Source organism: Moschus berezovskii, chromosome 9, assembly GCF_049115385.1.
Source record: "Moschus berezovskii isolate FMDL1 chromosome 9, NW_MosBer_1.0, whole genome shotgun sequence".
NCBI classification, from domain to species: domain Eukaryota; kingdom Metazoa; phylum Chordata; class Mammalia; order Artiodactyla; family Moschidae; genus Moschus; species Moschus berezovskii.
In genome coordinates this window covers 17,049,016-17,075,496 of record NC_142468.1, presented here as the reverse complement: position 1 = coordinate 17,075,496, position 26,481 = coordinate 17,049,016, and the positions used below count along the sequence as shown (strand labels likewise).

At 43.2% G+C, this 26,481-nt stretch overlaps 2 protein-coding genes across 6 annotated transcripts; one reads left to right on the top strand and one right to left on the bottom strand.

Moving 5' to 3' along the window:
• Positions 1-4,338: 4,338 nt before the first annotated feature.
• On the bottom strand, positions 4,339-13,172 carry ACYP1 (acylphosphatase 1). 5 transcript variants are annotated; one of them, XM_055435561.2, is made up of 5 exons: positions 12,838-13,172; positions 7,913-8,010; positions 7,308-7,360; positions 7,055-7,190; positions 4,627-4,764 (listed from the first exon to the last, which is right to left on the bottom strand). In XM_055435561.2, the coding sequence occupies exons 1-4, from the start codon at positions 13,001-13,003 to the stop codon at positions 7,079-7,081; spliced, it is 429 nt and encodes a 142-aa protein (XP_055291536.1). In that variant the 5' UTR covers positions 13,004-13,172; the 3' UTR covers positions 4,627-4,764; positions 7,055-7,078. The 5 variants fall into 5 exon arrangements, with proteins under 5 accessions (XP_088695558.1, XP_055291534.1, XP_088695557.1 ...); XM_088839432.1 differs by lacking the exons at positions 7,055-7,190; positions 7,308-7,360 and adding an exon at positions 10,851-10,932 and having other exon boundaries at positions 4,339-4,764; positions 12,838-12,975; XM_055435559.2 differs by lacking the exons at positions 7,055-7,190; positions 7,308-7,360 and having other exon boundaries at positions 4,339-4,764; positions 12,838-13,147.
• A 70-nt stretch (positions 13,173-13,242) lies between these two features.
• On the top strand, positions 13,243-26,434 carry ZC2HC1C (zinc finger C2HC-type containing 1C). Its single transcript, XM_055435558.2, has 3 exons — positions 13,243-13,382; positions 14,447-15,794; positions 23,179-26,434. The coding sequence occupies exons 2-3, from the start codon at positions 14,466-14,468 to the stop codon at positions 23,440-23,442; spliced, it is 1,593 nt and encodes a 530-aa protein (XP_055291533.2). The 5' UTR covers positions 13,243-13,382; positions 14,447-14,465; the 3' UTR covers positions 23,443-26,434.
• The last annotated feature ends 47 nt before the right edge of the window (positions 26,435-26,481 follow it).

The following is a 26,481-nucleotide window of genomic DNA, read 5'->3' as shown; positions in this document are numbered from 1 at the left end:
TTCAGTTCAGTCGCTCAGTTGTAACCGACTCTTTGCGACCTCACAGCACGCCAGGCCTCCCTGTCCATCACCAAAGCCCGGAGTTCACTCAAACTCATGTCCATCGAGTCGGTGATGCCATCCAGCCATCTCATTCTCTGTCGTCCCCTTCTCCTCCCGCCCCCAATCCTTCCCAGCGTCAGACTCTTTTCCAGTGAGTCAACTTGTCGCATGAGGTGGCCAAAGTATTGGAGTTTCAGCTTTAGCATCAGTCCCTCCAATGAACACCCAGGATGGACCTCCTTTAGAATGGACTGGTTGGATCTCCTTGCAGTCCAAGGGACTCTCAAGAGTCTTCTCCAGCACCACAGTTCAAAAGCATCAATTATTCGGCGCTCAGCTTTCTTCACAGTCCAACTCTCACATCCATACATGACCACTGGAAAAACCCATAGCCTTGACTAGACAGACCTTGGTTTGCAAAGTAATGTCTCTGCTTTTTAATATGCTATCTAGGTTGGTCATAACTTTCCTTCCAAGGAGTAAGCATCTTTTAATTTCATGGCTGCAATCAGCATCCACAGTGATTTTAGAGCCCCCCAAAATAAAGTCTGACACTGTTTCCACTGTTTCCCCATCTATTTCCCATGAAGTGATGGGACCAGATGCCATGATCTTAGTTTTCTGAATGTTGAGCTTCAAGCCAACCTTTTCACTCTCCTCTTTCACTTTCATCAAGAGGCTTTTGAGTTCCTCTTCACTTTCTGCCATAAGGGTGGCGTCATCTGCATATCTGAGGTTATGGAGATTTCTCCCGGCAATCTTGATTCCAGCCTGTGCTTCTTCCAGCCCAGCGTTCCTCATGATGTACTCTGCATATAAGTTAAATAAGCAGGGTGACAATATACAACCGTGACGTGCTCCTTTTCCTATTTGGAACCAGTTTGTTGTCCCACATCCAGTTCTAACTGTTGCTTCCCAACCTGCATACAGGTTTCTCAGGAGGCAGGTCAGGTGGTCTGGTATTCCCATCTCTTTCAGAATGTTCCACAGTTTATTGTGATCCACACAGTCAAAGGCCTTGGCATAGTCAATGAAGCAGAAATAGATGTTTTCCTGGAACTCTCTTACTTTTTCAATGATCCAACGGATGTTGGCAATTTGATCTTTGGTTCCTCTGCCTTTTCTAAATCCAGCTTGAACATCTGGAAGGTCACTGTTCACGTATTACTGAAGCCTGGCTTGGAGAATTTTGAGCATGACTTTACTAGAGTGTGAGATGAGTGCAATTGTACTGTAGTTTGAGCATTCTTTGGCATTGCCTTCTTGTGATCAGAATGAAGACTGACCTTTTCCAGTCCTGTGGCCACTGCTGAGTTTTCCAAATTCGCTGGCATATTGAGTGCAGCACTTTCACAGCATCATCTTTCAGGATTTGAAATAGCTCAACTGGAATTCCATCACCTCCACTAGCTGTGTTCGTAGTGATGCTTCCTAAGGCCCATTTGACTTCATATTCCAGGATGTCTGGCTGTAGGTGAGTGATCACACCATCATGATTATCTGGGTCGTGAAGATCCTTTTTGTATAGTTCTTCTGTGTATTCTTGCCACCTCTTCTTAATATCTTCTGCTTCTACTAGGTCCATACCATTTCTGTCCTTTATTGAGCCCATCTTTGCATGAAAATTTCCCTTGGTATCTCCAGTTTTCTTGACGAGATCTCTAGTCTTTCACATTCTTTTGTTTTTTCTATTTCTTTGCATTGATCACTGAGGAAGGCTTTCTTACCTCTCCTTGCTATTCTTTGGAACTCTGCATTCAAATGAATATATCTTTCCTTTTCTCCTTTGCTTTTCGCTTCTCTTCTTTTCACAGCTATTTTTAAGGCCTCCTCAGACAGCCATTTTGCTTTTTTGCATTTCTTTTTCTTGTTGATGGTCTTGATCCCTGTCTCCTGTACAATATCACGAACCTCCGTCCATAGTTCTTTAGGCACTCTATCAGATCTAGTCCCTTGAATCTATTTGTCCCTGCCACTGTATAATTGTAAGGGATTTGATTTAGGTCATACCTGAATGGGCTAGTAGTTTTCCCCACTTTCTTCAATTTAAGTCTGAATTTGGCAGTAAGGAGTTCATGATCTGAGCCATAGTCAGCTCTTGGTCTTGTTTTGGCTGACTGTATAGAGCTTCTCCATCTTTGGCTGCAAAGAATATAATCAGTCTGATTTTGGTGTTGACCATCTGGTGATGTCCATGTGTAGAGTCTTCTTTTATGTTGTTGGAAGAGGGTGTTTGCTATGACCAGTGCGTTCTCTTGGCAAAACTCTATTAGCCTTTGCCCTGCTTCATTTCGTGCTCCAAGGCCAAATTTGCCTGTTACTCCAGGTATTTCTTGACTTCCTATTTTTGCATTCCAGTCCCCTATAATGAAAAGGACATCTTTTTTGGGTATTAGTTCTAAAAGGTTTTGTAGGTCTTCATAGACCCATTCAACTGCAGCTTCTTCAGCGTTACTGGTCGTTTACACAGCATTACTGTGAGATTAGGTGTTTTGGAAATTGCCGACCAACCTTCAGTTATTTCTTTGTCTTATTTTCATTGAGTATTTTTATTTAAAAATATTTTTATTTTTTGCTGTGCTGGCTTTCTCTAGTTGTGGTGAGTTGGGGCTACTCTCTAGTTTGAGGTGCACGGGCTTCTCATTGTGGTGGCTTCTCTTGGTGTGGAGCACAGGCTCTAGAGGGCTCAGTAGTTGGGCTGTGGGAGGTGAGATCTTCCTGGAGCAGGGATCAAACCTGTGTCCCCTGCACTAGCAAGTGGCCTCCCAACCTCTCACTCACCAGGGTAGTCCAAAATGTTGTATTTTTAAAGATTGGAATTTATGACCAATGTGTCAAACCCAGTAAGCATTTGATATACACTTTTTTAATGGCTGACAAAACCAAATCAGGAGATAGATAATCTAAGTCTGATGAGGGAAAATGCTTAGTGCTTGAATTAGTTTGTTAAGGCTGCCATAACAAAATACCAGACTGGGCAGCTTCAACAACAGAAACGTATCTTGTCCCAGGTCTGGAGGCTAGAAACTTGAAGGTCAAAGTATTGAAATGATGAATGATGATAAGGCCTCTCTCCTTGACTGGTAAATTGCTATCTTCTTCTTCTGTCTTCACAAGTTCTTTCCTCTGTGCACATACACCTGTGTCAAAATTTCCTCATATAAGGACACTAGGGTGTATTGGCGGAGCAGGCAATGGCAACCCACACCAGTACTCTTGCCTGGAAAATCCCATGGACAGAGGAGCCTGGTAGGCTGCAGTCCACGGAGTCGCAAAGACTCGGACACGACTGAGGACTTGACTTTCACTTTTCACTTTCATGCATTGGAGAAGGAAATGGCAACCCATTGCAGTGTTCTTGCCTGGAGAATCCCAGGGATGGGGGAGCCTGATGGGCTGCCGTCTATGGGGTTGCACAGAGTCGGACATGACTGAAGTGACTTAGCAGCAGCAGCAGCGTGTATTGGATTAGGGCCCACCCTAATGACCCCACTTAACCTTAATTACCTCTATGAAGGCCCTCTCTCCAAATGTAGTCGCATACTGAGGTATTGAGAGGACTTCAACATGTGATTTGGAAGGGGTGGGGGGTGGGTAAATTTAACACATAGCATCAGTTTATGTGAATTCCTTACCTGGAGGACAGAAATGACAGCAGAAACTCCAGAAAACGTAAAACAATTAGTCCAAGATATCATTTATGTATGTGCTGTGCTCAGTCGTGTCTCTTTGTGACCCCATGGACTGTAATAGCCCGCCAGGCTCCTCTGTCCATGAGATTCTCCAGGCAAGAATACTGGAGTGGGTTGCCTTTTCCCCCTCCAGGGGATCTTCCTGACCCAGGGATTGAACCTGGGGTTTCCTGCATTGGTAGGCGGGTTCTTTACTATCGAGCCAACAGGGAAACCCAGATATCATATGAATAGCTAACAAATTGAACTTTAGGATTTTTGTTCTTTTTTAAAAAATATTTATTTTTATTTATTTATTTGGCTGCACAAGGTCTTAGTTGTGGCATGTGGGATCTAGTTCCCCAACCAGGTATCAAACCCAGGGCCCCAGCATTGAGAGCTCACTGTCTTAGCCACTGGACCACCAGGGGAGTCCCAGGATTTTTGTTCTTATTAGGTACAATTTCCTGAAGAAAATTTCATGGAAACTATTAAAAAGAAATGATTAAAAGTAACTGCTTTTTCTTTCAGACTTAAGTTACCTCAAAATTCTCTTCCCAAAGATGTTCACAGAGTAAATGCCTCTTATTTTGCCCAACATGAAGTTCATCAAAAAGAAAATAAGTTATCTTACACAGAAGGTTCTGTTTTTATTGATTAGAATTGGGTATAGTTATAATTATTTCATCACACATACAATACACAGTAACCATCAAGTAACTGATGCTAAAATAACTTACTGACAAATTCTAATATCGAACACAGAATAGTTTTATCTCTATTAACAATAAAAAACAAAACTGCTAAGTATCTTGGAAAATTTAAATGCTGACCATTATTTCACAATTTGGAAATCTGCGTAGTCCAGCTTTACGATGACCTTCTCATTGTGGAAGCTTGCTCTGTCGATGTGTGATTTGGGACTTCCTTTTTTCTCAAGCCATTCCTGCATATGACGAACTTTGGAGGTGGGCCCTTGCAATTGTCCTTGCACTGTGCCCTGGTCAGTGTTCTGCACCCAGCCTACCAATCCAAGCTTTTTACCCTCAGCCTAAGGGAAAGAAAAAGACAAGAAAGAGAAATCCAGTGAGACTGAACAAAACAAAGCGAGACTACAATCTCTTGCCAGAACCTTGGCCTACAATCAAGCCACTGAAACTAATTTGATATTGTCCAGAACAGTCAAAACAACTACAGCAAGGAGAATCTCATTGCTGATCTTAACATGAAGTGTTGACCACTTGACTCCATTTCCTTCTTCCACCCTATAAAACCCAGGCACCAGAATTTTTCACTCTGTAGTCAATCTGATTAAGTACTAAAGATTTAAGACCAAATCAGATGTTTTCAAAATGATTCTCTAAGGCTGACTACTAGACTATATCTTGTTCATTTTCTTTCTCCTAATCAAGAATCTAATAGATATATTAAATAGAAAAAAGCATAGTTATCTGATCCTTCTGTTTCTCTTTAGCCAAGACCATACCAAAACAAACCCAGATGATCAAGTGTCCATTATATCTTTAAAGATCATTAGAAAGTATTTCGCAATTTCCTGGGCAAACCATTCCATTGTTCTCACTGCAGAGAAACTGTCTAATCCAAGGTCTTTACCTTGCATTCAAAGCCGACTTCCTCTCATCCTCTGAGAGAAGGAAAATGTTGCTTGTGATCAGCCTCTGAATACCTACATTTCATAAGACCACATTAACTATTGTTTTCACTTGACTTTCTTCTGTCTAAATAATCACAAGGACTTTAATGTTGAATAAGCTTAGGAAAAACATCTAATCATTGTAACTGCTCTTTTCTTAGGCTTTTTATTGTTCTTTCCTATAAAGCATTAACTGTGAAATAACTGAAAATTGGGGGAAAGTAGCAATGTTTCAGAGGCAATTTTATTTTTGTAAAATTTCCAACTAGGGATTTATAAAAGTTATTGCTTGTTACATTCTATCTAAATAGAAGGAGTTGGATTACAAAAGAAAATGGGAGTTAACATGACTGCATGTCCAAATGCTGGACTAGTGATCTAGTAAATATGGGAAACTGCTGGAGTTGGCCAAAGAAAATGTTATGCAGAGCAAAAGTATGTTTGATGAGGAACTGAAGTATTCATCAAATCAGTTATGTTCAAAGCAAAGACATGTTTGCATAATGAACAAAAGAGACTTCGGTCAAATAACAGTTTGAAGGATATGGAGGAAATTAAGGAATGAAGAAAAATAAGAGATATCTACAGCATGATTAAGGGTTGTAGACTGAAGCATTAAAAACGAATACAGAGAATGGATTTGAATAAGACTAATTTCCTACATGCCCCAGAGCTACTAAGACACACGACCCCCCCCAACCCCAACTAGGGAGTCCTTGCTCAACTACAAAAGATCTGCAGGACTCAATGAAGATCCTGTGAGCCACAACTAAAAGACCCACCACAGCCAAATAAAGATTTAAAAATTGTTTTTCTGTATTCTTTTATTCTCTCTACACTGAGGGGTGGGAGGTGCTATAAAGATGGGCTCTCCTGCCATCTGCTCCTTTTCCCTCAACAACTTTAATTAATCTTCATTAATTTTTAATCCATTCATTAAGCCACAGGAACTTACCCTACATGAAAGTGAAAGTTGCTCAGTTGTGTCTGACTCTTTGTGACCCCATGGACTATACAGTCCATGGAATTCTCCAGGCCAGAATATTGGAGTGGGTAGCCTTTCCCTTCTCCAGGGGATCTTCCCAACCCAGGGATCGAACCCAGGTCTCCCGCATTGCAGGCGGATTCTTTACTAACTGAGACACAAGGGAAGCCCTAAAATACTGGACTGGGTAGCCTATCCCTTCTCCAGGGGGTCTTCCCGACCCAGGAATCGAAACGGGGTCTCCTGCATTGCAGGTGGATTCTTTACCAACCGAGCTATCAGGGAAGCCTACCCTACATAACTGGAGGCAAAGCTATCTGGAACACAGCTCTTGCTATGACTTTCAGTAATTCTTTTCTTCCAACAGGCACTTCATATATGAGCAGGGAACAGGAGGAACTGATTTGCAGATCATTGGAAAAAGAGGTAGTGACACTTAACATTCACATTTCAAAGATTCAGGTTTGAACTGTTAAGTGGCTTTGGCAAGTTCTGCAGTCTTAACTCATTATCTTTGGGGTTGGAGATACACTGGGAAGGCAATAGCCTGATACTCTCCTATGGAAGACAGAAAGCAAATTAAGATTTCATCTCTGTCATTAGGGAAGATTAGTGAAGTTAAGGCAGAGGCTGTCAATAGTCTGTTCATCCCCTCAATTACTAATATGTCATAGTAATACCAGAAGTGTTACTATTACTTACCCTGGAATGAATAAAGTATTTTCATTAGGAAAGCTTCACCTGGAAAAGGTATTGTTGCTTAGTCGCCAAGTCGTTTCCAATTCTTTGTGACACCTTGGACTGTAGCCCTCCAGGCTCCTCTGTCCATGGGATTTCCCTGACAAGAATATTGGAGTGGGTTGCCATTTCCTTCTCCAAGGGATCCCCAAGGGATCTTTCTGACCTAGGGATAGATAGAACTCAAGTCTCCTGCATTGGCAGGCAGATTCTTTACCACTGAGCCACCTGGGAAGTCCTCCCCTGGAAAAGGTACTTGTTCTTTAAAACCTAAAATGAGCAGAATTAAGGAATTAAGTAGGGGAATGGGAGAGGGATGAAGAGAAAAAAGGTCTGAAGAAAATGCAACAGCTACAGAGAAAGCAGTTACATAAATTACATAGTCATTTAAATGTCATCTCTTTGATCAGTGTCAACTTTCCTATAAGAATTGTGATTTGTTTTGATGATGCTCCAGTAGGGATTCCCAGGTGGTAAAAGAATCCACCTGCCAATGCAAAAGACCTGGGTGGAGAAGATTCCCTGGAGGAGGAAATGGCAACCCACTCTAGTATTCCCACTGGGAAAATCCCATGGACAGAAGAGCCTGGCAGGCTATATAGTCCGTGGAGCTGCAGAGTCGTACACGACTGAGCATGCACGCACACAGAGAGAAAAGCTTCCATTTGCGTTGTAGTTTACCCATTGCAAAGCATTTTCATATCTATTCTTCCACAAACCACCTCGTTGCCATTCAGCTACCAAAGAGCCAGCTTCTCCAAAGCATATTTTTCAGCAACATGTCTCTTGTTCCCATGCTGATAACGTAGGTAGGCCACATACCTGAGTGTACTTGCGGAAAAACACTCCTTGCACCTTTCCAAAAATTTCATAATCCACTGATATCAGGGTATCCCCTTCTGCCATGCTCATGCTCAAATCTGTCAGAGACCAGGATAGCAGAAAAGTAAAGGACTCATTATCCTACTCCAGGGCCCCCAATCCTTAGGCAGAAAGGGTCATCACATCCATACCACTACATCCTTAACCACTGCGACCTCTCCCTGACCTTAAGGTGCCGTACTTCGGATACGTGTAAACGCGGGTGTCTGAAGTAACAGGAAGACACCTGCAAGGGAGCTTCGGGTCGCGATTGCCCACAGAGGCCTCTTTTGGGGCAATTACCTGTTTATCCAATTACCTCCCTACACCCACCCGCGGTCCCGCTCCCTCTCCATCCTTCCCTCTTCCCACAGACCTGCCTTCCACGCTGCCGCCAGTACCTCCTCCTATTAAATTTTAGAGCTAATCGAACTCACGGGCACGCCCCGGATCCCTGTCCCAGGCTCACCCTCCTTGTTGTCCTCTAAAGCGTTAGGGACTACCCGGCAGACCACCAGGCCAACAGTCACCCCTCAGCCGCGTAACCGCCGCGCCCGGAAGCTTAGAAGGCGGCTCCCCCTTCGCCTCCTCTCCTGTCCATCACCTCCACCAGCCAATCAGGCACAGCGCGCGCAGCCCAGAGCCCGCCTAGAGGGTGGGACTTCGGGAGACGCGTGTCTAGGAGCGTCCGAGCCTCGGGTTGGGGAGGATCTGTCCAGGGTCTCGGCCACGACTCTACAGACCGAGTCCTCATCCTACCTTGGTCACTAAGCGCACCTCTTTTTTTTGTTTTTTTAAAGTTTCTCCTGGGGAGAAGGACGAAGACCAAGAAACACTTGAAATAAATCCAATCATTCTGTAAATAGTTACTGAGAGCCTCTGTGTGCCAGGCACAGTTCTGGGTGCTTGACACACATTAACGAAAAGAAAGGATCCCTGGATTGGAGGAGCTTACATTCTGGAGACAGAGACGGACGACAAACACTAAACATCATAAACAAAAAAATTAAATAGAAGACATAAAAATTTTCTGCCCTTTTCCTCAGTTCTCCTCCAATTCTGGGTCATGCCTAAGTTTGGAATTGGTAGCAGCAGCGACAAGAGTATAGGAGGTCGCACGCAAGGTTATTTCTCCCACTGTGATTCTGGAAGCTGCCCACCAGAGTCTACCTTACTAAGAAAACTAAACAATGCTTATCTAAAGCAACCAATCACAAGCACAAACAAAACAACCTAGAGCTCCAGAATCACAACGGAATCAGTCAACCTAAGTCAAGTGACCAAGCTGCATGAATTTCTTCAGGGAGAAGGGAATTGTCAAGGGCAGTTGTGGGTGATGATTGTTAAAAGTAGGGTCATCTCGTGTGTATCAGTCACTCAGTCGTGTCTGACTCTTTGTGACCCCATGGACTGTAGCCCACCAGGATCCTCTGTTCATGGAATTCTCCAGGGAAGAATACTGGAGTAGGTTGTCATTTCCTTCTCCAGGGGATCTTCTCCACCCAGGATTGAACCCAGGTCTCCTGCATTGGAGGCAGACTTTTTACTGTCTGAGCCACAAGGGAAACCCAAACGTCACCTTGCAGGCATTTATATCCAGATATCCTATGATTAAGAATGCATATGGGGCTTCCTTGGTGGCGCAGTGGATAAGAATCTGCCTGCTAGCGCAGGGGACTTGGGTTTGATCCCTGGTCCAGGAAGATCTCACGTGCCACAGAGCAACCAACTCCATATGCCACAACTACTGAGCCTGGGCTCTAGAGCCTGAGAGCCACAACTACTGAGCCTACATGCTGTAACTGCTGAAGGTCAAGTGCCTAGAGCCTGTGCTCTGCAACAAGGGAGGCCACCTCAATGAGAAGCCCTTGCACTGCAACAGACAGTAGCCCTCACTTGCCATAACTAGAGAAAGCCTGAGCACAACAGTGAAGACCTAGCACAGTCAAAAATAAACAAACAAAATTATATATATATATATATATATGTAAAGAATGTGAATGAAAGTAAACTGTGGTGCTTACTGTTGCCCTTTGGAGTGCGGTGTACCTTACATCCCTCCATAAGACTCCATATGTATGCCAGGTTGACAGACTTGGCAAGGTGAGATGGATTTGCAGGCCATGGAGATTCATTATTCCATTAGTTCCCCACTACAAAGTGAGGGTCCAGATCCTGGAGAGTCATATGACCTCAGTGCTGGTGTGGGGGTGGCAGTGGACTTGGAAACTGGATTGAATTGCCATGCTAGGCAATATTTGAAAATAATGCTGAACAGAGTGGTTGATGTTATTTCTTTAAAATTTATTTTTAAAAAACCTAGCTTCTCTGTAGCATTAAACTATTCAGTACCTACCTGTATACACACTGTAGGATATACAAAGATGGATGGTATGTAATCTTTGTCCTTAAGGAGCTTTTTTATTTCGCTTAAGGGACAAATATGCATGCAAATGATGACAATGCAATGCACAACATGAAAATTCAGTTCCATGAACAGCCATTGAGAGCTCATCACGAGCCAGCCCCATGACAAAAAATATTATGAGAACACAAAGGAGCAGACAGATTCCTTCTGGCTGGCAAGACTGGGAAAGCGTTCTTGGAGGAAACAGCATATTACCCAAGGTTACACAACCACAAAGAGTAGGTGATGGAGCTGGAATTTAGTTCCAAGCAGTCTGAGTACACAGCCTACTCTGTACTGAATGCTATGTTCTACTACCTTCCAGCACATGGAGTTGGAGTAAGGCCACTGAGGTAAGAGAGTATGCGTAATCAGATGGGGCTGGACCCTGAGTGTGTATTACCGAGTATATACTACTGGGTATATAACAATCCTGGCTGTACATTAGGACTTTGGGGGCAAGTTTACAAAAGACTGATACCCAAGCCTTACCTCCAGAAAAACTGCTTTCCAGGTAGCCCTAAAACACAGCTAGGGTTGACTCTGGGGAGGCAAGACATGTTTCACCTTTATCCTGTAGGTAAAGAAGAAGCCATTGGGTAGCAGAATGACAGGGTCAGATGTATTTAAGATTTAGGATAGGGACTTTCCTGGGAGGTCCACTGGTTAACCTTTCAGTGCACATTCGATCACCAGTCAGGAAACTAAAACCCACACATCATAACTAGAGAAGCTCCTACACACCACAATGAAGACTCAGAACAGCCAAAAGAAGCAGACGTATAGCAGTTAGGAGAGTGGTGCCGTCCCAGTGAGAAGGAAAGAAGAAACTCACCTAGGATAGGAGAAATGAAAAGGAAGGGACATATATAAGAGACACTGCAGAATAAATTCAACAGAGCCTGCTGACCAGTGAGAGCGAAGGGGTGACACATAGCAGGGAGTGGAAGAAGACTGATGTTTCAGCATGAGAGGGAACACTGGAGAAGTGGCTTGGGAAATAGGTAATCACAAATTTGTTTTCTGTCATATTGACTTTGAGCTATCTGAGGAACATTCATGTCCATGTGCTACGTGGGCATTTGGAAACTTGAGTCTGTAACTAAGGGACAGAACTAAGCTAGATGCCATTGAAACACAGGTGAGAACTGAAATTCCAGCATTTGGTTGAAATCATTAAGGAAGAGAATGTCTGAAACTGCATTTATACGAGAAATAAGCGGGCTTTGGAGAACAACTACATTTGGGAGGCAGGTGAGGAAAAGATATAAATGCAAGAATATGAAAGAAGATGGAACAAGGACATGAAAAAAAGACACCAAGAAGGCACAGAGAAGCAAGTGAGAAGAGAGTTCCAACGGAGAGAAAAAATCAATAATGTCAAATGAGTAGGCTGAAGAAATAGCAGCTTTTGTCTTTAGGGTCATTGGAAGGTCACTGGTAGCCTGGCCAGTTCAAAGCAGAGACAGAGAAACCAGACCACAATGGACCGGACAATGAGGGAGAGTCACAGAAGTGGGGGCAACAAATGTAAAGCTTTTTATTAAGAAGTCTTGTGGACAAGAGGAGAAAGGACTGGGACCCTAAGGTGAGAGGTGAGGTCAAGGGAAAGGAAGCTTTCCCTAAAGCTAAGCATATTTTAAAACCAAAGAAGAGTGTGTGGATGGATACAACTTGAAGTTAGCAAGATGGATGGGTATGGTGAGTCAATTCCTGGAAGGTACTGAAAGGAACTAAGTCAAGAGAACTCAAGGAAAGACAAAGATTTTTCTTCCTCAGAAACAAGATGGAAAGAAGTCAAGATGGAAGGAGGCACCCTGGGAAATTCTGCCAGGCTAGAGGCGAGCTTTGGGAGCTGATGACAGGCAAGCCCCATGCTGAGATAATTGGGACCTTGAAAAGAGTGAGAAACCTCTGGAAATGCATACACAGAGAAGACAGTTGAGAGAAAACTAGAAGAGAAAACAGGGCATCAAAAGACTGCTTTGGAGCACCACCAAGGCATTGCTTTATGACATGTAAAAGCTGCAATATGACATGTTGAAGTAGTAACACCAACCACCGCTGTCTATATTATTTGCCATGTGCATGAATCTTTTTAAGTAGTTACAAGGGAAAAAGAGTAAGCTGCCTGTTTCAAACAGCTTGCACAAATGAACTGAAGTATGAAGACAAATAAACTCTCTTCTGATGTTAACAAGTTATGGAATATCTTTAGGGTTGAAACCAGGTTATACTGAGTATTTTGGATCTGGTGGTTAACTTCATTATCATTACACTTGTCTGAGTCATTCTCGGGCCCTAAGAAGACAGGGCCTGAGTTACCACATAAGAGAAAAACATTATATCAAAATAATGAGTTTGGCTACAAAAACTTGCCCGGAAAGAGTGCGTAGCAAAACCTAGCGGAGTTGCTAAAAGCTGACGCAAGCTCCAAACTATGTGCGAGAAAAAGCATGGAGAGAGTCGACAGCCGTACCTGGGGCCCGTACCAAGCAGCCGAGCGTGCCAAGAAAGGCGATCAGCATGCCCACTCCCGCTAAGAGGAGGGCCGACACCGGAATCTTGCTGCAGAATGACCTGAAGGCGCATCTAGGCGCTCCGTCTTTTGCCAGAGAAGGGCACACCCCAGGATCGGAGAGCATCGCTCTGAGAAAAATACAAGCTCTTTGATGGAGCCCCAGAAGAGCCTCTCCCACCCCCTACCCACGTTCCCCAAGGGCAGGGCTGGACGGAGCTGAAGAGTTGGCGGGACACCCAGTCTAGTGACCCTGCTGGACCGCGCCCGCGGCCCCGGCGGCCCCGGGTGCGCGGATTGCGCTTGCGTACGCCACCCTCCTCCGGGGGGGAAGTCGCGGCGGGGCGGGGCTGGGCGCGGGCACGTGACCCCGTCTCCAGGCAACGGGAATAACAGCCGCCCTCTGAGAGCGCCTGCGCGGCCGGCGGCTGCTGGAGGGCGTGTGGTCAGGAAGCCTGAGTCCTGCGGCTTCCCCTGAGCGGGAGCCGCCTCCAAAAGAGCTTCAGGTACGCGGAAGGGCGGGAAGGCATGGGGTCCGCGCATCGATCTCCCAAAGGCCCAACGGATTGAAGAGCCGGGGGCTTGTCCCCGAAGCGGTCACAAGTCGGGGACGATCCTGGTGACCCTCCAGGACAGAACGCAACTTCCGCGTTCCGATCTAAACCCGCGGTGGCCGGATCGTGTGGTCCTTGGGTGAGGGTTTGGCAGCCAGGCACCTGCTGCATGCTCTGAACCGGCTCTGTGCTCTTTAGGATCAAGCACGGTTCTAGCAGGAGGGAAGCCCTGAGAGTTTTTGTGCCGGTCACTTACCAGTGGGCTGCAGTTTTCTCGTCTATAAAATGATGGGGCTGGACTCAGAGTCCTACGGCCCCTAAATTCCAGTCCTGTAACTCTGGGCGAACCCCCAGCGAGGAGAAGCTGCTTGTCCTGTGTCACAGGCCTAAAAACTGACTTTCAATCCAATAGCTCTTTCCATGTGTTGTGGAGTGTATTATTGTGTATGCGGGAGCATCACTTTGTATGGCAGAGGCTGGTAGTGATATAAAGGAAAGGTAGAAGGCAATGGCAAGCCACTCCAGTACTATTGCCTAGAAAATCCCATGGATGGAGGAGCCTGGTTGGCTGTAGTCTGTGGGGTCGCTAAGGGTCGGACATGACTGAGCGAATTCACTTTCACTTTTCACTTTCACACATTGGAGAAGGAAATGGCAACCCACTCCAGTGTTCTTGCCTGGAGAATCCCAGGGACGGGGGAGCCTGGTGGGCTGCCGTCTATGGGGTCACACAGAGTTGGACACGACTGAAGTGACTTAGCAGCAGCAGCAGCAGGTGGCAGGAACGCCTATATCACACTCCTTTTTCTATCCTCAGGACCTAATAAGCACCCACAGAACACAGTAAGCATTCACCAAATGCTTATTGAATGAAAACTCTGGTGGACCCAGCACCAGTGTCCCTAAAAAGTCTAAGGGAAAATGTGGGTAGGCAGATGTAGAAACGGGTATACTTTAGCAGTGGATGTGAACCTCAGACATACTTCTCACATATGTCTGGTTTAAATCTCCCCTAGGCTTCAGTCCAGGCCCTGAATGGCTGGTCTCCAGTTGGTGTTGCCTCTGCCTATGGGCGTTATGCTCCCACATAATAAAAGGGATACTCCCGAGCTCCATTCAGCTAAGCAAGACCCCTATAGAAAAGGTGACTCTTGCCAGCGGTCCTCTACAGGGCACCCGAGGAACAATTTCCAGCAGAAGCTTTTGAGTAACCAAGAACTGATGCTGGATAATCTCTACACTCATCCCAAGTGGAACATCTGCACTAAAGCCCAGAGCTGTTCGTATCCCCACTGTGCTGGAATGAGCCAACACGATTCAAGGAGCAATCCCCAGGGCCAAGCCAAGGGTTTGTTTTACACATCAGACCCTCAGTCCCGGTATCCCAAAACAAATGACCAGGAATTCATCCCCTTGACAAAGAAGCGAGTGGGGGTGGACCGAGCATATCCTCTGAAACCTGTGTTTCATCGGAAGTCCCATTGTACAGGTGAGGCTGGCACTGATGGGGACCAGAACGCCTCTCCAAGAACCCCTGAGCCAAGAGAGTATTTGTACAGTAGCTTTGGTTCGAGGAACTGGGTGAATTCATCGATGGTTGGTTCAGTTGCTGCCACTCAGGAGCAAAGGGTCATGGCAAATGCCAACAGGACGGAGTGGATACAAATCCAAAGATTAGAAGCTGCAGGGGAGAGCTTAGGGGAGGAAATCCGCAGAAAAGAGACTCTTCTGAGGGAAAAGCTGAAGAAGACGGAGGAGGAACTCAGAAGGATCCAGAAGGGAAAGGAACAGGCTGAGGAAAATGAAGAAAGAGAGCTACAGAGAATGGTGCTCTCTCGGAGGAGAGTTAAAGATAATAGCATCGCCACGTACAAACCTATCTTCTCTCCAGCATTTGGGTCTGAAGAGGTCTTCAACAGACACACAGGAGAAGACGAAACGTGGGGACAATCTCAAGAGAATTCTAGTCCATTCCAGTTCTCTAATTATAGAATTCAGAAGCTCAAAAGGGAAAGACTGGTGGCAAGCAATAACAAAATCCGAGACCGAGTCTCAGGGCCACTGAAGGAGAAGTTTTCTCAAGCTACAGAAGCACCGCTCAGCACTTTGCAGAGATACAGCAGCAATTCTAGCTCACCCAGGGCACCAGACTCTTCAGGCTCCAGCTTTTCCACTGAAGAGCCAGAACTGGGCGAGTGCGGTCACTGCGGCCGAAAGTTTCTCTTGCTCAGGCTGGAAAGACACTCCAGCATCTGCTGCAGGATGCAGGGTTCCAAGAGGAAAGTGTTTGACTCCTCCAGGGCCCGGGCCAAGGGCACAGAACTAGAGCAGTACTTGAACTGGAAGGGTCCAGCTTCAGTCAAGGTAACAAGGGCCTTATGGATTTGCCTTTGAGTGGGAATCATTTTTAAGAGCCTGTTATGTCCTCATCCATTTTCTTTAGAAAGATTTCATGTGTCTTATAGGGAAAAAGAATTCACATTTGATTTATTGATTACTACTGTGTGCCAGTCACAGTGATGGGAGGTTTTCATATGTTCCTCACTACAGCCCTGTGAAGATTTCATTATTTTATCAGTTCAATAATCAAGTCTCAGGTTAACTTGCTTTAAGATCACAAACAGCTTTAAATGGCAGCATATAAATCTGGGTCAGAATGACTCCAAAATGTAGACTTAAAAAAATATGTCGTTTTGATTATATAAGTAATAAACACTTATTGTAGAAAATTTAAGAGAATGAAAAATAAAAAAAAAATTATGAAGCATTTCACTACCCTGACAAAATTCCTCATTCTTTATACTATATTCTGCCATCACCCCAAATTAGGACTTGTTACCACTCCTGGAACTCTTATCTACTTTTTCAAGTTTGGCTAATTCTGATATACCTTCTTAGTAAATACATGAAACACACGATTAAGTTTGGAATTTTTTTCCTCCCCGTTTAGAGTGTAAACAACTTAAAGGTGGAGGACTTTATTTTTTAAATAATTTTTATTGGAGTATAGTTGATTTACAATGTTGTGTTAGTTTCAGGTGTATAGCTAAGTGAATCAGTCATATATAGGTATAGATATCTCTATACATATATAACTCTTTTTTAGATTCTTTCCCCATATAGGTCATTGCAGAGTACTGAGTTCCCAGTGCTATACAGCAGGTCCTTATTAGTTATCTATTTTATATACAGCAGTGTGTATATCTCAATCTCCCAATTTATACCCGCCCCAACTCCTCCTTGGCAACCACAAGTCTGTTCCCTACATCCGTGACTCTTATTTCTGTTCTGCAAACAAGCTCATTTGTACCATTAAAAACATATAAGTGGTATCATATGATATTTGGCTTTCTTGTCATTCAGTGTGACAGTCTCTAGGTCCATCCATATTGCCACAGATGGCATTATTTCATTCTTCTTTTATGGCTGAGCAATATTCCATTGTGTATATGTGCCGCAGCTTTATCTGCTCCTCTGTTGGACATTTAGGTTGCTTCCATGTCTTCACTATTCTAAGTAGTACCACTGTGAACATTGCGGTGTGTGTATCTTTTTGAATTATGGTTTTCTTCAGATATATGCCTAAGAGTGATTTTTTTTTCTGGGATAGAGGACTTTATTTTTGGTGAACATTCCTAGCTGCAGAAAAACCAGTTTGTAAAAAGTGACTTCAAGACACTTCCATACGTTTGGGAGAACTTCATAAGCACATTTGGACAGTCAGATCGGGAGAGGATTGTCTGGTTATACCTTGTCAAGGTTTTACCACCGGGATTGTAAATAAGTGTTTCTCAAAATATGGCATGCTGACAAACACTTTTTATTTTAGTAATTTTAATGTGTATTAGGAAAGTAAACCATAACAAACCCTTGATTTCTAGGAATACTGACTTTAAAGAAAAATAGTAAGGAGGATAAAGTGAAAGTGGTATGCAAATGACCAAAATGTGGGAAAGCCTAGACCACATGATCTCAAAACCCTGTCTCTAAACTATGAAAGCAGTATTCCTCCCCACTGCTGCGCTAGCATTTCTTGTCCATTAGCACTTTGTAGTTAATGTGTGTATTTGTGGGGCCTTTAAAAACTCACATTTCTGTGATGGCTATTAAGAGATGTTTTTTGCAGTTAGAGTTATTTCTTTTAGTATGGGAATGATTACAAGAAAGTTGTTTCTCTGTTTATCGATGATCTTCCTGAAATCCTGTTGCCAATGAGAAGTTAACATTTTGCTCTTGCAGATAATGATATGATCACAGGTTCCTGTTCTTTCCTGTTTTCTTTCTGGTCAACCCAATAATCCACTGGGGAATTCTCTGTCCCACTACAGTGATTCATTTCTGGCCAGAGCCAAAAAGAATCTTGTATTTCTTAAATTCCCAAATACCATAGCAATGAAGCAAAACAATTGGATTTCTGAGTTCAGATGCCCTGGCTTTGTGGAAACTTGTTTGAGGAAACATGTTGTGTTGAGGATACGAAGGCAGAAAGTATCTGGATTGAGATGCACTCCCCTCCTCGGACTGTCCTGAGTCTTATTCCAAAGCTTTGTGCCTTTGCAAGCTGAGTGGTTTGTGTCTGTCATTCCTTCTGTGTACTCACAAGAATGGATGATTTTTCTTCTCTCCATTAATGTTCACATAATTTCCGATAGACTCATACTTCTGGTCTCTCTACTGTACATCGTGCATTTGAGCGTAAGAGACTACATCTTCGTGCTTTGTGATTCATAAGTGTTAATTGAATGAACTTCAATACAATGAAGAATTAAAGTGTTAAGTATCATATGGTTGAGGAACTTTCCCCTAATTCAATTCTAAAGGCTGCTGGATACCATCTCTAAGACCGATTCTCTTACCTGTCTTTTAGTAAGACTCTCCTGATGGATCCTTCCTTTCCCTTTGATAGCATCTCTTCCCATATTCATCACCAAGTAGCTACTTACCTTTGTTCCCCTTCTTTTTAATTTTATTTTCATCTAATGGTTGGATACCTTTAAAAAATCATGTTACTAAGTGACCTGTAGTGCAGATCAGCAGTCTTGCCTCATCCCTCTCTTGCTTTCAGCTCTCCCCCACAGGCGGTTCTGATAGATGACTCTTCTGGTATGTGTATTTCTAAATATACTTATTTTCTTGATTTATCAGTTTGGCACATGATCTGTTCACCTCCACTTATGGACACTGTGGGTTCATATCCCCTCTCCTCCCACTTCTGTCTTTACATTGTAGTGAAATCACAGTTTTGGGTTAAACCAGCAGTCAGCTATTTATATAATAATAATCACATAAACTTTTGTTCACTGCTCAGGGAATAGGATCTGCCCCTGCCCACATGTACCCAGGGTTAATAATTGACTCATTTTAATTTGCTTGGTTTCCTACATACCTGTCTCAAATGTTTTTCCCCCCTAAATGATCCTCCTAGCATCAGACACCTGTTAATGTTTTTGTAACTGCTGAAACACTTCTCATAGTCTATCCATTTGACTTTTTTATTCTGAAACCTCCCTCCCATTTTTTTCTTCCTGCTCCAGGCGAGACTGGTTCTTCTCCAGGCCTGGTGCAGACCTGTTGTCTTGGATCTTCTCTTTGCTTCTCTTCTGTTCCTAGCATCTTGTGTCTTCCTTTTTCTTGCTTGACTCCTTGCTTTGGAGAAGCTTATTAAAAAAGGTGAATGGAGGCATATTTTTTTGTCATGGGATGAATGAAAATAACTATCTAATAGTCTTATTTTTGACTGATGAATTGGCCAGGTAGAGAATTCTAGGTGGAAAATTATTTTGTTAGAACTTTTATGATAGTTTCCCACTAGCTTTTAGCATCTAGTGTTACTGTTGAGAAATCTGATGCCATTTTGTTTCTTTCTCCATTATATGAAATCTATATATTTTTTATTTTTATTAAAGTTTATAGGATTCTCTCTTTAATCTGAAATTCTACAGTGATTGTGTTGGGTAGTGCATAGGCCATTTCAATCTCAAGGGTTCAGTTCAGTTGCTCAGTCGTGTCCGACTCTTTGTGACCCCATGAATCACAGCACGCCAGGCCTCCCTGTCCATCACCAACTCCCGGAGTTCACTCAAACTCATGTCCATCGAGTTGGTGATGCCATCCAGCCATCTCATTCTCTGTTGTCCCCTTCTCCTCCTGTCCCCAATCCCTCCCAGCATCAGAGTCTTTTCCCGTGAGTCAACTTGTCGCATGAGGTGGCCAAAGTATTGGAGTTTCAGCTTTAGCATCAGTCCTTCCAGTGAACACCCAGGAATGATCTCCTTTAGAATGGACTGGTTGGATCTTCTTGCAGTCCAAGGGACTCTCAAGAGTCTTCTCCAGCTCCATAGTTCAAAAGCATCAATTCTTCAGCGCTCAGCTTTCTTCACAGTCCAACTCTCACATCCATACATGACCACTGGAAAAACCATAGCCTTGACTAGACGGACCTTTGTTGGCAAAGTAATGTCTCTGCTTTTTAATATACTGTCTAGGTTGGTCATCACTTTCCTTCCAAGGAGTAATTTAATGGCTGCAATCAGCATCCACAGTGATTTCGGGGCCCAAAAAAATAAAGTCTGACACTGTTTCCACTGTTTTTCCATCTATTTCCCATGAAGTGATGGGATCAGATGCCATGATCTTTGTTTTCTGAATGTTGAGCTTCAAGCCAACCTTTTCACTCTCCTCTTTCACTTTCATCAAGAGGCTTTTGAGTTCCTCTTCACTTTCTGCCATAAGGGTGGTGTCATCTGCATATCTGAGGTTGTTGATATTTCTCCCGGCAATCTTGATTCCAGCTTGTGCTTCTTCCAGCCCAGCGTTCCTCATGATGTACTCTGCATATAAGTTAAATAAGCAGGGTGACAATATACAACCTTGATGTACTCCTTTTCCTATTTGGAACCAGTCTGTTGTTCAATCTCAAGGGTAGGGACCTTTACTTCTAGGAATGTTTAGTGTCTTATTTAATAATTTCCACCTTGTCCTGTTTTTTGGAACGCCTATTGGTTGGTGTTGGATTTTCTAGATTGGCTTTTTAATTTTCTGATGTTTTCTACTTTCCATCTTAATTGTTTTTTCCCATTCTAATTTTTCTGACATTATTTACAACAGTTCTGTTTTTTAGTTATCACAGTATTAATTTATAATAGTTACTTCTGGTTTTCTCATTACTTTTTCATAATATATATATTCTCATTTCATAGACAAAATCTCTAATACTCGTTTGCTGATATTATGATTTTAAATAAAATGTTTTTAATTGGAGGATCACTGCTTTACGGTGTTGTGGTGGTTCCTGCCATGCGTCAACATGAATTGGTCACAGCCTACCTCTTGAACCTTCCTCACACCTCCCACCTCATCCCACCCCCGCCAGGTTGTCACGGAGCACCTGGCTGAGCTCCCTGCATCCTACAGCAGATTCCCACTGGCTCTGTTTTACATATGGTAACGTGTATGTTTCAGTGCTACTCTCTCATTTGTCCCACCCTCTCCTTCCCCCGCTGTGTCCACAGGTCTGTTCATTATGTCTGTGTCTCTACTGCTGTACTACAAATAGGTTCATCAGTACCATGTTTCTAGATTCCATATATATGCGTTAATATGCAATATTTGTTTTTCTGAGTTACTTCATTCTGTATAACAGGCTCTGGTTCATCCACCTCACTATAACTGACTCAAAATTTGTTCCTTTTTATGGAAGAGAAATATTCCATTGCATATATGTACCACAATTTCTTTATCCATTCATCTGTTGATGGACATCTAGGTTGCTTCCTGCCTAGATGTCTGGCCATTGTAAATAGTGCTGCAATGAACACTAGGACACATGTGTCTTTTAGAATTGTGGTTTTCTCAGGATATATGCCCAGTAGTGGGATTGCTGGGTCATATGGTAATTTTATTCCTAGTTTTTAAAGAAATCTCCATACTGTTCTCCATAGTGGCTGTATCAATTTACATTCCCACCAACAGTACAAGAGGATTCCCTTTTCTGCACACCTCCTCTAGCATTTATTGTTTGTAGACTTTTTTTTGATGATGGCCATTCTGGCTTTCCAGGCAGCTCAGTGGTAAAGAATATGCCTGTCAATGCAGGAGACGTGCGTTCAATCTGTGGGTTGGAAAGATCCCCTGGAGGAAATGGCAATCCACTTCAGTATTCTTTCCTGGAAAATCCCATGGACAGAGGAGCCTGGTAGGCTACAGTTAATGGGGTTGCAGAGTTGGATATGACTGAACAGAGAAGAGATAGAGTGTTCTGACCAGTGTGAAGTGATATATTATAGTTTTGATTTGCATTTCTCTAATAATAAGCAATGTTGAGCAAATTTTTCATGTGTTTATTAGCCATCTGTTATGTCTTCTTTGGAGAAATGTCTGTTTAGGTCTTCTACCCATTTTTTGATTGAGTTGTTTATTTTTCTAATATTAAGCTGCCTCAGCTGCTTGTATATTTTAGAGATTAATCCTTTGTCAGTTGCTTCATTTATAACTATTTTTTTTCCATCCTGAGGGATTATCTTTTCATCTTGTTTATAGTTTCCTTTGCTGTGCAAAAGCTTTTAAGTTTAATTAGATCTCCTTTGTTTATTTCCATTACTCCAGGTGGGTCATAGAGGATCTTGCTGTGATTTATGTCAGTGTATTCTGCTTATTTTTTCTCTGAGTTTTATAGTTTCTGGTCTTACATTTAGACCTTTAATCCATTTTATCTTTGTGTATGGTGGAAGTATTCTAATTTCATTTTTTTACATGTAGCTGTCTTGTTTTCCCAGCACCACTTACCGACAAGACTGTCTTTTCTCATTGTATATTCTTGCGTCCTTTGTCAAAAATAAGGTGCCCATAGGTGCATGGGTTTATCTCTGGGCTTTCTATCTTGTACCATTGGTCTAAATTTGTTTTTCTGAGTACCATACTGTCTTGATGACTGTAGCTTTGTAGTGTAGTCTGAAGTCAGGAAAGTTTAAAGTCAGAGCTTTACTCAAATGTCTAGTGATCCTTGTCTGTCCATTCATATTTAAGCTTAAGTAGGGCAGGAGTTAGTGATGGACAGGGAGGCCTGGCGTGCTGTGATTCATGGGGTCGCAAAGAGTCGGACACGACTGAGCGACTGAACTGAACTGAACTGAGGGCTTTCATATTAGGATTATCAAACAGTGAGCCTTTTAAGTGGGGTTGCTCAGAGTCAGCATTTCAACTTCTCTCTCAACTGCTTGATGCATCCAGAGAACTCTTGTCTCCTATGAGGGTGCCAGTGTGCCTGGTACTCTGGAGGATGGTGGGGGACACCATACATCATGTACAACTTGCCCTTAATCCCGTTTCAGCTCCTAGACTAACGTTGTTCTCCATTATGCCTGGATATCCTGAGTCTGAAACCTGTCTGGGTTCAGTTTCTCCAGAGAGGGTGTTGGAAGTACTGGGCACTTGGATGTGCAAGGTGGACAGGAGCCCTGGAGCCAGCCTATTCTCAGCCCTGTACCTCCCCCTTTCCACTACCTGTATTTCCAAGCAGTAAGCCTCTCAGGGAAAACCGGCTTGCCTCTCAGTGATAGCTGCCTTTGCAGGCCCTTGGGTTTAAGTGTCTCCACTCTGGCAAGTCAGTTATCATTGTTGCTCCTTTTCTGTTCTCTTTGACCTTGTGTATTAACACCCTTTTAACTTCCTTACTATCATTCTAACGGAGACTCAGGAAGGGGATGACCTAGATACCAAGTTAAATGATCAGTCTTTCTTCAACTTATAGGCTGAATCTCCTCGGAAGAGCAACTGGAGACAGAAGCATGAATCCTTCATCCGTACCCTCCGTCAGGCTCGAGAGTTCCAGCAGGTGATTGCCAAAGGTGGAAACCCCTCAGACCTGCCTCCCATCCTGCCTGTAGAAAATCCAGATTATATTCAATGCCCTCACTGTAGCCGCCACTTTGCTCCCAAGGTGGCAGAGCGGCACATCCCCAAGTGTAAGACCATCAAGAACCGTCCTCCACCTCCAAGAAAGCACTACAGTTGAGCAGACAACAGTGGAAACCTCCTCGATGGTCCAGAAGGTTTCTGCTTCTCTTGAACAGTAAGAAGGAGTAACTTGATGCAGAGCAGAAAGAACTAAAACTTTTACATATCCCAGATCTGCCTGCAGAGCTGAGATCAGTGAAGAGAGACCCACTGCTAAGCAGCAAGATGCAAAAGGAAGCCTTAGCTTCCCACTAGATCACCACCTCCGTCTGATGTGCCTGATGTAATTGCTCTGAGAACTGATGGGTGGAGAAACTTAAGAGCAGTGAGCAAGCTACATTAAAGCTCTCTTCTCACAAGCCTGATTGTGGTTTGTGCTAGATAAGTGCCTGCATTTGTTGTGCCTTCTTGCCACTGCCTCTGCATGTATGTCTGTGGTTCCGGTTAACTCTTCTCGTTCTTGTAAGTTGGCTCACTGGTGTCACAGGATCATGCATGGTATCTCTTATAAAAAATACACTTCTGCTGTAAGGCAAATGACCTCCCTGGTACACTATCCTGGCAGAAAGTCAATACAAGTATGTAAGGTTGGGGCCCCAGTATGTCCTAAACCCTCCCCATGTTGTACTGTGTAATAAAGGGAACCTCATCTTTATGTACTTTACAGGGTCGGGATGGGAGAAAGCACACTGTGTCTCTGTAGTTGTTCTTTTCTAATGGATTTCATATGTCAAAAAAAAAAAAAAAGGAAGGATGGAAGGAACTTTAATTTCAGCTGTTGCTAGCACTCTTTCAAATCAGTTTGGTTTGATGACTTTTAAAATGACGCAGCAAAATGTACCCTCAAAGCAAGCTGGGACATTTCAGTGTCACATGTCCATACTGATTATATCACAGCAAACTTCTCTTCTAGAAAGTAAACTTTGAAGGAAAAGATGCCAGATCTAAAATTTTCTCAGCAGAATCGTGCCTACTGCAAGTAACCTTCATAATTAGGCACTGAAAAAATAGGTTTGGGGAATTTAAAATTAAATCATAAAATGAGTGAGTCCTAGACTTGTCAATGGAGAGGGAAATGGCAACCCACTCCAGTATTCTTGCCTGGAAAATTCCATGGACGGAGAAGCCTGGTAGACTATAGTCCATGGGGTCACAAAGAGTTGGACATGACTGAGTGACTTCACTTTCAGACTTGTCAAACAGGAGAAGTGATAAGGCAGTGTCTGATGGGGGAAATATCACTTCAGGTAGAATGAAGTGAGCACAACAGATCTGAAATACTAATAAGATTATTGTCCTGAGAGCATTACTCAAACCGTTAGTTTAAAATACTGGAGAAAAGTCAACAAAGCTGACCCGGGCAAAGGGGAATGTGCAGACCACAAAGCCATATTTACTAACTACAGATGGCCACTCACTCTTGTTCCATTTCCTCTGCAGCTTCCGCCGAGTGGTTGGGCCAACAGATCAGATATGCCCGTCTTTAAGGCTTTAGCTGTGAAGCTGCTGGACACTAGGCTGAAAACAAAATCATATATATATTAAAAAAGAGCATATACTGCTTTATGCTTTTCCTGTTACAGATAAAAAGAGGTATAACATAATGGCGCCTCTGGTTGGTCATTTAAAGAAACCTCACAGAGAAACACCAGATATTTAACCCAATATATACAGTTCCCTGGCAAGTTTTACGAGGTACCCACTTTTAAGTTTCACACTTGACGGTAAAAGCAATAGATGATGAGAATGAGTGGTGGCCAAGGTCACAAAGTGGCAGCCTGTGGACTGCTTTGCTTCACAGGTGTGTTTTATCTGACATTTAAAAATGGTGGTATGGAGCATCTTTTGAAAAACTGGAGGTTCTGGAAACCCTGGGCCTGCAGCTCTACTCAGCACCGAGTGGGGTTCGGAACCAGCTGCTCCTTCCAGACAGGGAGGAGCACACAGAGCACCACCACCCGCCTGGCGTGCTTATTTGCCTTGTCTGTCTGGTCAGAAACCCTGGATGATGTTATAAGGTCACAGGCCAGGGGCCTCCAGGGAGAACAAATGTGTGTGTGGGGAGCGCTTGCTTATGCTGCTAGAGAAATAAACAATAGTCAATGCCCCAGTGTTCCCTTCGATCTCAACATGTTTAGGCCTTGATTACAACAGGAATATCCATTAGCCTTTTAAATTTAGCTTGATTGGATCTTTGGGAAGAAGAATCCTTTTTCTAAGTCTCTTCCTGGATAGCAGAGGATGACAGAGGATAAATAAATGCTGCTTGTTAATGTCTCTGTGTTATACTACTGTATCCAAGAAACTTTAGTAAGTAGACACTATAAATTTTTAAAGTTCAAAAGGTTAAGCAATGGGAAAAAAATCTCAACAGTTAAAACTCACTTCGTTGAAAAGTATATGCAGACATGCTGAGACAGTATTAACAGCAGTCTGTTGAATGCAACACAGCACCTTTGGCCAACATTTGCTGTAGGTCATCAATCTGTCACTTTTCACAGCTACACAGGAGGTAGCAGAGAAATGATACAGTGTTTTCCTCCTTAATGTTCATGATTCTGTGAGATTTAATGATCATCATGAACCACTAAATTATCTCCATGGTTTAATCACTGCAGCGATAAGTGATTTTTTGCTTTGTGGCTGGAAGGAACATGTTTTGCCGTCCTGAGTACAGCCACTCTGCCCTGACACTATCATGAATAATACTACTTTGGAGGCCCAGGGATGCTCATTTGAAATAATTTATTTACAATATATCCTTGTACCAGAGTTGTTCTATTATGAATGTTTCCAAATATATGGCAAAATCAAATGAAATGTGAGTTTAGGTCTGTTCTTGCTTTTAACTTTAGTGAAATGTTCAGCCAAGAGAAGATATAACTTGGCTGTGCTATGTCAGGGAGACCAAATACAGTTCAGCCTTTTTGAGGGAAAACAGTTTTATAAACATAAACTGGCAGTATCACTTGAAAAAGCCCACTGTGACTGAGGAGCTAAGTACAAGACATCACCCTTCCTCTTTTAATGGCTCGTTTTTTTCCTTCTGCACTTTAAGCACTATACTTTAGAAGTTTTGGGGTAGGGGGAAGAAAGT

What these genes read in the sequence shown, in the direction of transcription:
- ACYP1 (XM_055435559.2), bottom strand. Translation starts at nt 13,003, where the DNA reads ATGCTCTCCGATCCTGGGGTGTGCCCTTCTCTGGCAAAAGACGGAGCG. An exon ending in CTGCTTGGTACGGGCCCCAG is followed by an intron (nt 8,011 to 12,837) that starts GTACGGCTGTCG and finishes GGTCTCTGACAG; the next exon opens with ATTTGAGCATGAGCATGGCA. An exon ending in TTTTCCGCAAGTACACTCAG is followed by an intron (nt 4,765 to 7,912) that starts GTATGTGGCCTA and finishes TCTTTCCCTTAG; the next exon opens with GCTGAGGGTAAAAAGCTTGG.
- ZC2HC1C (XM_055435558.2), top strand. Translation starts at nt 14,466, where the DNA reads ATGGCTGGTCTCCAGTTGGTGTTGCCTCTGCCTATGGGCGTTATGCTC. An exon ending in AGGGTCCAGCTTCAGTCAAG is followed by an intron (nt 15,795 to 23,178) that starts GTAACAAGGGCC and finishes TTCAACTTATAG; the next exon opens with GCTGAATCTCCTCGGAAGAG.